Source organism: Paramormyrops kingsleyae, chromosome 7, assembly GCF_048594095.1.
Source record: "Paramormyrops kingsleyae isolate MSU_618 chromosome 7, PKINGS_0.4, whole genome shotgun sequence".
Taxonomy (NCBI): Eukaryota; Metazoa; Chordata; class Actinopteri; order Osteoglossiformes; family Mormyridae; genus Paramormyrops; species Paramormyrops kingsleyae.
The window spans coordinates 23,855,006-23,870,014 of NC_132803.1; the positions used below are offsets into that span (position 1 = coordinate 23,855,006).

Consider the following 15,009-nt stretch of genomic DNA (forward strand, 5'->3'; position numbering starts at 1 on the left):
AGTAGATTGGCTAGAAAAATACCTCATTAGTACACGCCGGTGTTCATATTTTGTAGTTTGCGGAGAGCTACTAGCTACCTAGCTAGGTAGCTCTAATTGATGATATATAGTCATCAAACGTCAAATATTTCTCAATGTCGTTTTTGTGAAGTGATATGAAACGGTGTACAAAAACCCGGTGAAAAGGCTGTCAACAAAGGGCGACTCTAAAGAAGACGGCAAACCTCACAGACCACTAACTGGATAGTTAGATCCGCTAGGTAGCTATTTTCGTCTTAAACGTCAATGTCTTGTCGTAAGGTTGAAATAGACTAAACCGGACCACGTCGTTTTAATAAAAGACTTATTATCAGCAATAAGCAACCAAGTTAACTGTTTTTTTTTCCAAATTAAATTTAGCTGCCAAGCTAGTTTGTTTGATTATCATAATCCAGTGAACTTTATAATTCCCGAATATGGTAGCGTGGAGACAGTAGACTGGAACTATCAAATTCGTGCAATTATGACGTTTCTTTACTTAACAGAATTCTTTGTAGCATAAAGTCTGATTTGGGTTTGTGATTTCCCATGTCTTGTAACAGTATACGGTTATTTTATTTTATGCGGCTTATTTGTTACTGATATTATACAAACATTAAGTCAGTTTGGTAAACACACATTTTGAAAATTTCTGTACATTTAACAATTTAAACTGCATTAAAATCCGTGTTTAAAACTAAATAGCTGATAACTTTTAACCTTACAGCTTAAGTGGCCATCTTGTCAGTTTAGTGATCTGCGCATCATAACTACAACTACAAGAGGGTAGTAATTCATTTATTTTGAGAATGCCATTCAAAGCCTTTGAAATAGACATGTTGAACCTATGCTAGGGAGTTTTGACTGCAGACGATTGTCTGGTTCACTGACCTGTTACGGTGTCCGAGTTAAACGTAGCTTTTGATGTTATTTTTTCTGTTTTGTATTTTTTTAAGAATTTAGAGTAAACTAAAGGTAAAGGTACAACAGCTTAAGTCCAGTGTTCTGCCAGTCATTGAAGAAGTTGACATTTTTACAATGTTTCAAAATCAGTATATAATATTAAAGTGGTCTGTGCTACAGATGTTTGCTCTCCCACATTTTTCAGTTTGAGAATTATTCTTTTTATTTATCTGTGGTTGAGAAACTAAACAACATCATTAACTCTGCGGTAATTTAGTCAGTCAGAGGCGGTCCACTCATTTAGTGCAGACTGGGGGGCTTGATCTATGCATTATTCCTGTGGTTTATTACTATGTTTGCAGTTACAATACACAAGTTATTGTTTGGTTCTGTCTCACTGCAGAAGCCCATGCAGTCGACAGCGGAGACGCTGGAGAATGCCTCCATACTGTCGGAGAGCTCGTCACAAGAAGGACATCGCCTGTGGATCGGCAACATCGACCCCAAAATCACAGAGTGAGGCCGGAATTCCATCCCCCTGCTTCCGTGCTGCTTTGTTGTCGTGATGCACTGCCAGGATGATTGATTAGCTGTGTCCTCTTTGGATTTGGGAATGTGGCAGAAGAGGCTGATAGAAAAGCAGTTAGACAAAGCACTGCTCTCCATTCTCTATTTACCTGGCATGTTTAGCATGTTAGCCTGTAATTGTCATCACTGGGAAACTTTGAATTCTTTCTTTTTGTTAACTCCTGGGAGAAGCAAGTCTTGCTTGGGCGAGTATTACACACACATTTCCTTTACCCAGCTCCTCTGTTTCCTTATCGGGTACAATAAACACAACAGCTAAGCCTACAGGCTGCTGATTGGAAGGATTAATTGGTCCACACAGAGGGAGTGTTTGTTGTAGTCTGCCCACTGCGGATCTCACTGAAGGCAACGCGCAGCTGTGCAGCCTGTGGTTCACAAGGTTATTATTCATCTGCATGTGCATTTAGTACCAAGCTACAATGTTTTGGGGGCTAAAAAAGACAGTAATTTTGAAGGCAGTGCTGAAATCTGAAGTACAATGTTTGCCTAATTTCTGTATTGAAGCTTGTTTTGTTTCTTGATTTGAAAAATGGATGGCGATGGAGGAAAAGGGAAAAACGGGTCTTTTAGTGATTGATAAAATACATTTTGTGGAGTGTATTATAACAGGAGAAGCTGTGCAGATCACTAGTTAGGCCACTTTTTGAAAACTGCATTAATTAATTGGCACCCCACCCCCCACCAGATGTACAAGGGCCATGTCATTCGAAGCCTGTTTATGCTCGTTGGAGGGTTTCATGTATGTTGTGGGGGCTCTGCATTTTTAGATATGAGCCTGGTGTTTTCACACTGGGGTTTGAAAGATGAGGCGGAGCCTGAGAGAGGAGAGGGGCTTGAGGAGAGCCTGGGTAGGCTGTGATATTGCCCTGCTTTACAGCCTCGGACACTTAGCTTTGCCACTTAGCTGTGCTTCTGCCCCAAAGACTTGGGCCTGTCCCTTTTCAGTGCTTCAGGGTGCCTGCATCCCCTTGTGGTTTGAGTGTTGCGTTGCTCTCAGTATCACTGATTCTTCCACTGTTATTCAAACATGTGGCACCTGGCACCAGTTTTTACTGGTGAAAGACTCAGCTCAGCTTGATACATCATACTGAATATTTGCAGGTTGTAGTGATTCCAGCCTCTGTTTTTGTAACTTGTGTAGATGCAATTCGAGTTTTGCCTTTTAAACTCCAATTTATATCTGTTAATCCTGAGGCTTAACAGTTGTTTGCTGTATTTATGTTACCATTATTTTTATTATACATCGATGTACATTTTACAGGCCTGAAAAATCTTACGATGGCTGAACATTTACGAAGGCTGGAGCATGTGGGTTTCCTTTGTAAGGTTTTCTAGAGATCCAGAAAGTAAAAATCCAGACCAAAATTTTTTTCAGGTTGTGTTGACACAATATCAAAATTTCAAACTTCTATATGATACCAAGAGAATTATTGAAATTTGATACCATTTTCGTTATTCAACTTGGTATATAAGGTCACTCAGTAAAAAATAATCTCAGTTGTAGTTTTGTTTGCAGTAAAACCCGTAAACTTTTGTAAACTCATGTTACCATCTTTTAGAAAAACTTTGCATTGTCAGTCAAAGCAAAATAATATACAGTATAGTAGTAGCCAATAGTCATTGTAATCAAGCCTTAATCACATTCAGAGATATTAACGAGGAATAAATTAAACACTATTAAAAATTATATTTTACTTTTTATTATGACTATATTATCACAATGTATAATAGAACAGATATACATTACATGCTTTCTTTGTCTTGTGTCTCAAAGCACAAACATTTCTAACAATTGCACAACTCTAAAAATTTGTATCCAAATGATCAACACTAATCAACATGAAATCGCATGGAGCCGGCCGCGACCTACAGATAAAAATAACTGCCAATCGTTTGTCTTAATGCAGAAATGTTTAACCGATTACAAAAATGTTTTAACTCTTACAAAAAAAAATGCAATGCCACATCTCTACTTCAACCGCAACAGGCCCATACGGATAAATATGTACACAATTCAGAAATAACATAACTGTTTCGTGAAGCTCTTTGTATTGTCGTGTGTTGGTCCTTTAAACGTTTAGCTAAATTCATGGTTTTTGCCCTCTTGGCTGTATTGTGCCATGGTACAGCTTGCATACAGACTTGCATATGTCTTATGGTTTACCGTCTGCTTTTGCCACAAAGCCTGTCACTTAGGCTACACTCTTTATTGATTAAGCACAGTGGTGAATGTTTTGGCGCACCTTTAGTAACACCCCGCGTGTGAGGCTGCACTTTGGGCTGGGCGTGCGCTTTGGGAGCCTGCGAGCCTCAGCGGTCTGAGCGAACCGGAAGTGCAAGCTATAGATTAAATTCCGTGAAAAATGTGCTGATATCATTTTATACATGATAGAATCAATACTTCCGGTACTTTCAATACTTTGACAACTCTCGTTTCAACCAACCAGCTAAGTACTCTTTGTACTCGCCTAGCTGGCTGAAACAAAATCTTGGTGTCAATTGTTGCTTTCTGGACTGAACTGTCCACCTCTGGTGTCCCCAGTAAGTTACCAATGTACTTAGAGGGGAATCACTGCCACATGGTGCAGCAGGGTGAGGTCAGGCAAGGTTGTGTTATCTAAACTGCTGGCAGCTCTCCTCCTTGGCGTGGAGCTGCGTTGTGGAGGTTCACTCCTTGGATTTCCTCCAGCTTGATTTATATTTTGGTCTGGATTAATGTCCCCCTTGAGAATCCCACTAGGGTCTGTTTTAAAGCCAGAAATGGTCTCCATTCCAGGGTACTATCAATTCCTAAATCTGCACTGTTACAGGAAAAGTCCCTCCCCCTCCCATTGCAGCCTGGAGGGGTGGAGCCTGGGAAAATGAGGAACACTCCTCGTAAAGAACTCGAGGGAGGCAAGGGGAAGACGCGCTCCCAGCGATGCACTTCTCCCATTCATACCTTTCCAGGATTAAAAATAACCACGGCCAAAACAATGAAACTATCATAACAATTTTGGTACGAGTTGCACAAGGCTATTCTCGGGCAAGCTAAATCGTCTCGGGGAGAAAAAGTTCACTAACTTATTTACTGCGTTATTTGGAATAGTGAGTGTCTTTTGATGGGATTTTTTTGGCTAAGGAATAGCAGTATGTATGCTAGACTTTTGTGGTTAGTGTTTGTGTGCTTATGTATTGGTTCATTGTTCATTTCAAGTCAAGTGAGCTTTACCGACGTATCATTCATGTACAGGTAGACAGTAGGACTGGGAAACACCTTTTAAAAAGAATTTTTTTAGTGTAATATCATTCGAAGAAATTCAAATATTAGGCCTAATTAAACAATTATGTTGCCGGCTTAGCCCTCCCCTGCAGCAGCCTAAGCCCCCCGTGTGCAGCATACTAGCAAGGGTGGCACCTAGCCTGCTGCTTTCTTAAGTGAGGACACAATATTAACACAATATTAACATGGAAAATGCAGTCTAAGAAAGGTATAGTCACCGTGTAAGTAAGAAATTGATTCTTTAATACCTAATAAGAAATAATTTAGCTCTATGATCGCATATAATGTGAAGTTGTCTGAAAATGTAGTTTGAAACATAATTGTTCTGTGGTTCTCTGGTCATAAGTACGGTATGATTGTACATTAGATCGACCAAGTCAGCAACTGTCTGTAGTGAGCAACAGGGAGAATTCTCAGACTGCAAAGTATTGTATTAATACAGGGGTGTCTAATTTTATCCAGAAAGGGCCGTTAGGCATGCAGCTCTTCGCTGCAACTCCCTACTTAGAGTAGTGCATAGAGGACTGATCGACTGAAGAGTACGCACACATCTGATCGAACCGTTATCCCAAAAAAACCTGCAAACACACCGACCCTTTCTGGATAAGACTGCCTACCCCTGTAATAGTATATGCAGTTTGTGTGTATTGCTTGGTAAAGGATGTTGTGTACCCAGCGGTCATTGTGCCATATGGTACACTTCGCCACATATAGCAAAAAAAAAGTAATAAAAAAACATTAATAAAATAAAAAGAAAAGAATAAAACCCAATAATAATAATAATAATAATAATAAATCATTATCCATTGTATGTGTACATGTGTGTATTTGTAGCCCTATGCAGACCATTGGGTGTTGTGCAGTTTCTTCATTACACACATAACTTCAGAGGGACAACAGTCACCTTAGAAAAGAGTACAGCACTTTGATGAAGTTCTCCTTATTCACTGACAGCTGTCATTGCCATAATGGAAGAGTAGAATGACACTACAGTGGTCAGATACGAATCCATGCCTTTGTACTCGGGAAATGACGACTGTAATGTTTGGATATTATACGCACCTGTATATTCCAGTCAGCCACTAACATTCTGTAAGCGACAACGTCGGACCAAGAATTTGTAAGTGGTCGTAGTGTGATTGAAACACAATGAACTGCAGTCAACGTAATTACAGATGGAGCGTCTTTCACAAAATGAGGTGTCATAGATAAAAGTTCTTCTGTTTACCACTCCAAGAAGCGTCTCATTATTTTGCCGCTATTGCTATTTCTGCGCTTTTTGTATTAGTGTTATGTGACTCAACACAATAAATTGATGACGTGTGTGTGTACGTGTGTGTGATTATTATATATTTATATGATATTGCACAGCTCGTGAGTTTTTGTACGCAACCGGCTGTGAAAGTTAGGCCATTGATATTATTAAGTTTGTTAGTTGTTGCGCACGACCCGCTGTGAGACCAGTCATCGCTGGAACCATTGTAGTTCGAACTACGGTAGTTAAAAACTAACTTGGTTTAAACTACTGTGGTACGATGGTTTTGGGAAACAGTCGTACTTCGAATGTTGATTAGTTTGAACTGCCATAGTACAATGCATCGTTAATGCTAACTTCCGTCGTCGTTTGGGAAACGCACCCCCGGTCAGCCGAATAAATTCATGGAAATCTGCCCCTAGTGGCAGATCCCTTGTTCTGCCTTTCTTACAGGGTCATTAGGCAAAAGAAAAATGAGTAAATGCATGTTAAGATGAGTAGTAGCTTCAGTAGTAGTATTCACAAATCTGATGTGAAAATGTGAATTTTTGCCACCGATTATGTCAATATTTTAAACTGGAGATACACCAATTGTAGCAGCCAACTATTGATATTGTCCGATACAGTAACAGTCAGCCATCAGCCAATGGTTACAAATGAGCCAGTATTTACAACCAATAATTCCCCATGTAATGGTGGTACTATACTGTATACTATACTGTAGTATACTGTATACTATACTGCTTTGCACCCCTGCATACTAAACAGTTAGAAAAATGACTGCTATGTGGAATTATTTTAATGTTAACAAAACCAGTGTTAGAAATACCTTTTGCAGACATTGCCCTGCTAAAATTTCATGTGGAGGATCTATTAATAAACATTTCAGCACAACAAATTAGATTGGTCACCTTAAGGTGATACAGTTGAGAGTGTGGTGAGTTTTAGAAAAAATGGATCCATTTCTATGAAGAAGGCTGCAGTACTGGCGAATAACACCTGTCCATCAGTAATGCACGTATTAGAGAGCAAAAGAAAATTCAGACTGGAAAAATAAGTTTCACACTTGTTGATCAGTGTAAATTTCATAAATATATGATGTGGACAGCTGTAAAATATTTGCTCCTGAACTGTTGTTACATGCCAGAGTTCATGTTTTCTTACCAAAAATATAAAAATATCTTTAAAAAAAAATATATATACTTTTTCATATTTTTGCAATGCAATTTATTTTTAAATTTATTTACATGGAGTGTCCCTTTAAACATATTTAACCAGAACCTCTCAAACGGTCGGTGTCACTGTCTTTAAAAACTTAAAAAGTTCAGCTTCCCAGGCCTAGTATACAGTGTCATGAAATAACATTTCCCCAGAACCACCGTGTAACCTACAGACAGCGGGTGACAAGGAGAGAGTTTTCACCATCAAAAATATATATTTCAGTATTTCAGTCACTAAGCCCTGCTTCCCAGTAACATGCACAGTGTCATTTTCTCAGCTCTTCTGGATGCCGTAGGCAGTTAGTCTGTGACATGGTCCCGGCAGGGGAAGTTAGCGCTAGATGGAGTTGTGTTGCAGGCGAAGTGAAGCAACAGGAGATTGTCCTAGATAAATCATCATGGGAACATTACATTCTAAGCAGCTTACTTTAAAAATGATTATGCAAATGCACATTGCATTAGCCAATATGTGTTTTGTTTTGCTAATTGTTTTTTTGTGATATTGTATTGAAGTTGTATGAAAATGAGTAGGCTCATTGATTTCTTACATTTGATACAATTTGGAAAAAATAGTAATAGGGATATTTGTGGTTTGGACCAGGATTTTTTTTTTCAAAATTGTCTTTACATGAGTATTGAACACTTTTTGTAACCATGTCTAGGGTAATGTTCGAAGATGGGAATCAGTACCTAACAAGCAATATACAACTGTCACATCAATGGAAAACTTTGAATTCTTTCTTTTTGTTGACTTCTGGGAGACAGAATCTTGATTTTTGATTGTTTTTTTTTTAAATATAAAATACACAGTAGATGGGGTCTCAAATCATCACATGGCAGCAATTTTAACATGTAGGTTAGCTCTGATTATATGTATTCAACTATTCATTGAATTGAGACGTATGCAGTATTAATATTGGCTGATCTGTAATACTCAGATGGGAGGGTTTATCCTCCCTGCTTCCTATTGGCTGCTGTCTGGGGGGGCGGGTACAGCCTTCACAGTGCACAGTAGCTGTACAGCTTTTTTTTTTTTTAATTATTTTTAAAATATTTGTACTCTTGTGGGAATTCAGACTTCCTCCTCTTTATTTTCTCATTGTCTTCCTCCTGTATCCTCTGAATTGTTTTGTTGAAAGATTTATCATTACTGGAAGGTGTAAAGACCTGTCATTGTACCTAAGGCACCATTCAGTATGTGTTGAAACCATGCTGCTTATTATTTTATGACTCTACATGAATGACTGTGTTCTCTTTGATTTGCAAGTCGCTGTCCACTTTTAAAAGATCAACATCATGCCTATTAGCTTAATGCAGCCGTCTGTTAACAAGCTGCATTTTTGCCTGCAGGTACCATCTTGTGAAGCTCCTGGAGAAGTTTGGGCAGGTGAAGCAGTTTGACTTCCTGTTTCATAAATCTGGACCCCTGGAGGGTCAGCCCAGGGGATATTGCTTTGTCAACTTCCAGACTAAAGAGGCAAGTCTGCATCTGTTACCTCTGACACGAAATGATGCTTGTTCCTTTGGAATGAATACCCCCACCTCACCCCCTCAAATCACGCACACGCTTGTACCGCCTAAGAAAATCATCTTTAAAAATGCAGCTATTGACGTTTTTCAGAATCTCTCGTTCTTTTGAAATATTTGGCAAGGAGTTGACGAGAGTTCGCAGCATGAAATTAACGGGACGTGCCGCGTGGCCTTGTTCTCGCAGGAGAATGTCAGCCATTCAGGCTGCTGGGAAAAAAAACGATCCGTCATCGGGCATTTGTTGCCCTGAATCACGGCTCAGTGTGATGCAGTGCAACGCTCTGTTGCTCGAGAGGTGTTACGCAATAAGCCGAGAGACTGACACAGTGCCTCATTACATGGGGAGAAGGCAGCTGTCTAAATTTAACCTGCCGAACATTTGTTTAATCTGTGAAAACTCATTAAACACGCTGGCTTTCTCTGTTTATTTTTTTAAATGAATTTGGAAATGGTGCAACAGTGCTCACTGTCTTAATCTCCTGTGCTCTAGGTTTCCTTAAGAGCTGCTGTCTGTCTGTGGCGTGGGTGGGGGTACTTTTCTCAAACCAGCATGAATTTCTCTTTATTTCCGTTGTGTTGATGCTAATACCGGCAATGTCACGTTTTTCTTTGTCACCGCCATGATGGCGATTACGATGACGCCCTTCTTCAAGGAGGCTGAGCGAGCCATCCAGTGCCTCAACGGAAAGTTGGCCCTGTCCAAGAAACTGGTAGTACGATGGGCACATGCACAGGTAAGTAAGTAGACGGTAAAGGTGTATATCCCACAGCGTTCTCACTGTGGGCTGCCGCACACCCAAACCGCAACATCTCACACGGGCAAGACTCTCTGAAGCTCCTATTGCCTACTTGCATTTTTGGCGACTTCGGTCTGATTGGCTGCATGTTTCTCAGACTGCCCAGTCTCACTCACATTGGCTTTCTTGTGGTGGTGGTGAACAACCAATGTGCTTGCTAGGAGCGGGTCACATGATGACAAATCCTCAATGCATCCAGACCTGTTTTTAATAAGGCTTATAGAAGAAGTGTTTTTTTATATGTACGTTTTACACGATTAATTGACATGTCAGCTTTCCACGAAGCTCGTGCATTGAAGGATTCCACAGTGTGGTTAGCGCAATGTGTAGCATCTCCCACTGCTAGCTGAAAACACTGGTGGTCGTGTTGAGTGTTTGACCCACAAAACTCAGTGTGATTACAGTGAGAACAGCTGGACAGTAGTTAACTGGGCTCTAAGAATAGGCCACTGTGTAGAGTGAGGAAATCCTGTACGGGTTGTACTGAGCTCCACCACCCTAGGGGGGAGTGGGACAAGGGGTTTGGGTCAAGGTTGACCATACAGACTTGTTGACAACAGCAGGCAGCAGATTCTAGCTGTCAGTGTTGTCGGTCTCATGTTATAGTGTGCTGTCTGTATTAATAATGCCAGCATTCTCTCCTGGTGAAGAAAAGTCTAATTTTTGCTGGGTTCTGCCAGAGTGATTGACTGCCTCTCTGCTGCACGTCGTAAAGATACAGGCGCACAAATGGGAAAAATGCTGTATGCTGAATATGTATGTTTCTTTGTATTCTGTGCTGCCGTTCTGGCCTGACGATTTTCTTATACATGCAAAGACAGGAAATGATCGTTGGTTTGTTTGTAAACATGCCTTCTGACCAATGAGAAGCACACACGTGTCAGAAGTCAGTGTCTGATGTTTTAACAGTCCTGATTAACAAGGCATATGCATACATTTGTCTCTGTGTGTCTCGTGACCAAGCAGGGCCAATAGCATGCTATGACGCTTTTTTTTTTCCTTCAATCAGAGGTTTGACCAGTATAGAGGTGATAAAACCTTGCCTGCGAGCCTCGAACCCTCATCCAGTGCAGAGGAGATGCCCACCTCACTGAGGTTTGTACTGTACACCCCCACTGCCCCTGAAGCAGCCTTCACTTGCGGAGGCACACACAGACAGCGCCTAAAACAGAAGGCCGCCGCTCTAATGCACATGGAATAGGAAGCCGCTGGACCCTGATAGCCATTGGGCCATAACTCAGTAGGTCTCAGGCTTAGCATTAGCTCTTTAGCGGTTTGGTAATCTGTCAGGCTTGTACGGAAATATGCTGGAAAGCCCTTACTAAGGCTCGAGAGCCATATAGGAATCAGGATGGTTGACATCGGATGTTCGGTTTTACTGTTCAGTTTGCCTGCTTGATGCAGTGGCGGTCTTTGAATAGTGAAGGAAGAAAATTATAAGCTACAAAACCACTGTTCAAGGTTGATTCAAGAAGCTAGTTTCAGCACAGATCCAGAGTGACCATTCTTCTTGAAGTTTGCTGAGTCTATCAAAGCCATAATACCATGAATGTTATTGTTATACAATTTGTAGTATAGAAGACTCTTATTTTGACACCTTGTTTAGGAAGCCCCTTTTGTATGATGCCTAAGGGCATTGATTGCCCTTGATTAAATAAACTTGGGAATAACACAGTGTTTTGTGTGCCCATCATTTTGATTTCAGATGTCTTCCTTTGACCTTAAAGTGTGTAAATATTACATTTGACATTTTTTAAGTAAATATTTCAGATTCAGTTTTGAAACGGGAAGTATATTTGACATGGTTAAAAAACAGCGCCATGATCTGATGACAGAACAAAGAAAACTAGCTTTAGCACGACGGCTCGTTTTTTTTTTTTTACAAAACTTTTATTCCCCTAAACCTTGAATCCCAGTCTCTGTGAGTCACTGTGATAGTGAGTGACGTCTTGGGTTTTCTTTCCCTGTAAATTGACCCTCCCCCTCCCCTTTTCCTTCCATTTTTCCCACCGGCCTTGAAAGCTTGAACGCGAAAATCCGAGCCATCGAGGCGAAGCTGCAGATGATGGAGGAGAACCCGGATGAGCAGTACTCGGGCCCCTCCGTGTACCTTTACAACAAGCCTCCTGAGAAGAAGCGTCCGGCGCCCTACGGCAAGCATCACCGCAAATACCGGCGATGACGCAGACACGTGTGCCCGGCGCACGCTCGCGGAGCAGGACCCGCTGCAGTAGCCTTGGGACCGTCACAAAGTGCTACAATCAGATTCTCTGTTCTCTGCAGCATTGTGAAACGTGAAATTTAGGCTGGAGGGCCTGGCTGGTCACGTGGGAATCTAGCTACCAGTTGGCTGGACGTCAGCGAGCCAGCCACGGTGCTTTGTGACTGTTACACCAAGGTTCTTGGCTAGGATGCAAGCAACACAGAATGCTACTGTTTTGTCTAAACATCTTTCTCAAAATTTTTGACCTATTTTTTTTTTTTTTTAAAGAATTTTTAAGTTTTTACCATTGGCTACAGAGAATTTTTAATGAATAAACCTTACAATTCTAGATTTACTGTGGCCTTCTCGATATTTTTTGACCTTCGAACCTTAGAAATTGGAATTGTATGCAAATGTGTACTGCGTGTCCCCCTGACATTAAAATAGGAGGTCCTTGAGTGCTTAATGTAATTTAGCTGTGTCTTCCTGTGCTCAATTTTTCACATTTGGTCATAGCTTTGATATGGCAGTAGTGATGTTCTTTTTGTTTGGATTGTAAGACCAGTCAGAAGACTTTGGATTCATTAATCATTAGCTGAAACTAAACATTTAATTCTTTTGAATGTATATATGCCATTCCCCACCCCCCACACAAGTACTTTTAGGAGAGGACTCCATTGAGTTTGACAAACATTTGTCTCTGCAGTTATCACCAGCATTTGTTTTCATTTTATTTAATAAAAGTATTGGCGATATAATACACTAAGTTTGCAATAGCTAAGCCTATTGCCTTCCGGTGCTGTTTGCCATGTGCTTGTGTGTTTGTCTGTTCTGTACTAAATGGACTGTCTACTTCCCCACTGTGTTATTCTGCTAAAACAAGAAACTTTTCAAACCTGCTCATATGAGTAATGGTGTTTTTTTTAAGGACCAGAGTTCAAGATGAGAGCAGCACAAAAGGGATAATAGATATTTTTTTTTTGCTGTGCTCATTTGGTTCTAATGAGATAGCAGATTTTTTTTCAGCTTGGTAATGGAAAAATAGATTGAATTGTTGTAAACATGCAAATCATATTGCTGAAATAAATGAATCTCATGTCCTTTTTTTCCTTTGAGAGAATCATGTGTCATATGTTTCCTATGTGAAAAGAACGCTGTGTTGATTTGCAGGGGTTTTTGGTTTTGGGGGTGTGCGAGGGTGCACCGTAAAATTCTGTAGTATGCTGTAGTTTTTCTTGTTTTTTTTTTTTGTTTGTTTTTTTTTTAAAACAAAGGATTTGCCTTCTTTTTGTTAGCGTGCTGCTAGTTTACTTTATGCATATGATTGATTTTTATTTTTTTTATTATTTAAGCTTATAAATTTTCTATAAATGCTTATGATCAGAAGGTCGTTGGTTCAAATCCCAGCACTGGCAGAGTGGTGACACCATTGGGCCCTAGAGCATGACTCTTACTCTCTGGGCACTCCAGGGACTGTCTAACCCTGCTTTCTCAAAATGTTTGCCACTTTAGATGAATGCATCTGCTAAATGAATGAACTGTAGATGCTTATCCCGTTTTGGATCATGGTGAACCAGGAAGCAGAAAGACCAAGGCAGTGTTTACCTGGGATGGGGTGCCAGTTCGTATGGGATTGTGGGTAATTGAGAGGCTTGCCCATAGATTGTACATGCAAGTATCATGCATGAAGCCTGGACCTGCTATGGGACAGTGCTGACCGCTGAGACACTGATCAGCCCTAACATGACGTAGCACTGCGCTGTGCTGCTGTCACTGCTCAGCTCTTACAAACCAGTCATTTCTTGGTTTCTGGAACCCTAAAGTTGTCTGTAATGTTTTTTCTCCTAAAAATTTAATTTGGTATTGGAGCTATATTAAAGATCTGCAGAATGAATGTGTTACTTTCTCAGTGCATGTTTATCGTTTTCCGGCAGTGTACTGGTAATCTGTATAAGGTGTTCATCGGCTTACACTGAGGAGACACTCCTGAACAGGGGAAAAAATATTCTTAACCATATATGACGGTGTGCTTTGTGCACTTCGGAAAGTTTATTTGAAGACGTCTGGATGCGCTTGGATTTCAGAATACATTGTTTGCAGAAACCGTTTTTCTTCCTTTACAGTTTACAGGGTGGAAATTCATACACTGGTGTTAGGATAAACGTTAGAAGATGAGAAAAAAAAAAAACATGTTTCTGACTATTTCAGATTGTGGTGCATTGAATGCATGGTACCAGGCAATGGGAATTAATCATTTGGCCTAAGGATGTAAGTGTTCAGATCCAAGCTTCATTACAACTAATTTCCCTACAGTTCGCAATTTAAGCCCATTAACTACAATTACTTCTAGATTGTGCAAAAACAAAACAACAGCCAAGTGAGTAATGAAACATAAGTAATTAATTCTTCCTTTTATCTTTGTCCTCCTTCCACCACATTAATTAATTAGCTGAAGGCTTTCTCTTGGCAGTTTTTTGTCTGGGCTGTCACCAGTGTTGTCACTAAAGCTCTGGTGTTATCACGTGACCCCTCCTTGTTATCACATAATGCTCTGTGATGACATCTGCCTGTCTGTTCATTCTTTCTTTATTGTATATTTATATACTGTTTTTGTGTTTTAGTATTGTCATCATTGTCATCATGATTTTCTACTTAAAATTATCTTCAAATTTTTTAATGTAAAAACAAAATCTCCAATCTGCATTTTTGGTCACTGACTTCTGTCTTGTTTAAATATATTCTGTATAATATATAACTGTGCTTCTATAACAATAGTAGAATTACTGCCACCAAGCCGATATAACCTGCCGTAATCCGAACAGCGGGACTGTCTGCGTGTCCTAGATGGACAGGAATGCCGGGCAGTCAGTGCTGCAGCTCCACCATCACGTGACAGCCCCCATTAGCCGCACCATGGTCTGTGCTGACTGCTTCCAGTCTCTGGAGAGATGACACAGTATTCTACCACTGGCTTTTTCCTATGTACAACTATATTTTGTTGTATCACTGTTGCATAATTTTCCTTCTCGAGATAATCAGCATCAATAGGTTAGTCATGGACCAAGCAGAATCCCTCACAGTCTAGTTAAACTATCATTTTCTCCCAGTTTTGACTGCTGCAGCCTTCGTTGGATCTGTAATTTGACAGCATCGTAAAACTCTTACTAGATCTCACACAATCGTATTAATTCAGCTGTTTAACTCGCTTATCAGTGCACGTCAATTTTATAGTA

The 15,009-nt window shown here is 40.3% G+C and overlaps 1 protein-coding gene across 1 annotated transcript; it reads left to right on the plus strand.

Annotated features, from left to right (window-relative positions):
• The first annotated feature begins 21 nt into the window (after positions 1–21).
• Positions 22–13,670, plus strand: rbm18 (RNA binding motif protein 18). The gene is made up of 6 exons (XM_072714553.1): positions 22–260; positions 1,325–1,437; positions 8,597–8,723; positions 9,430–9,510; positions 10,583–10,668; positions 11,596–13,670. The coding sequence occupies exons 2-6, from the start codon at positions 1,331–1,333 to the stop codon at positions 11,753–11,755; spliced, it is 561 nt and encodes a 186-aa protein (XP_072570654.1). The 5' UTR covers positions 22–260; positions 1,325–1,330; the 3' UTR covers positions 11,756–13,670.
• The last annotated feature ends 1,339 nt before the right edge of the window (positions 13,671–15,009 follow it).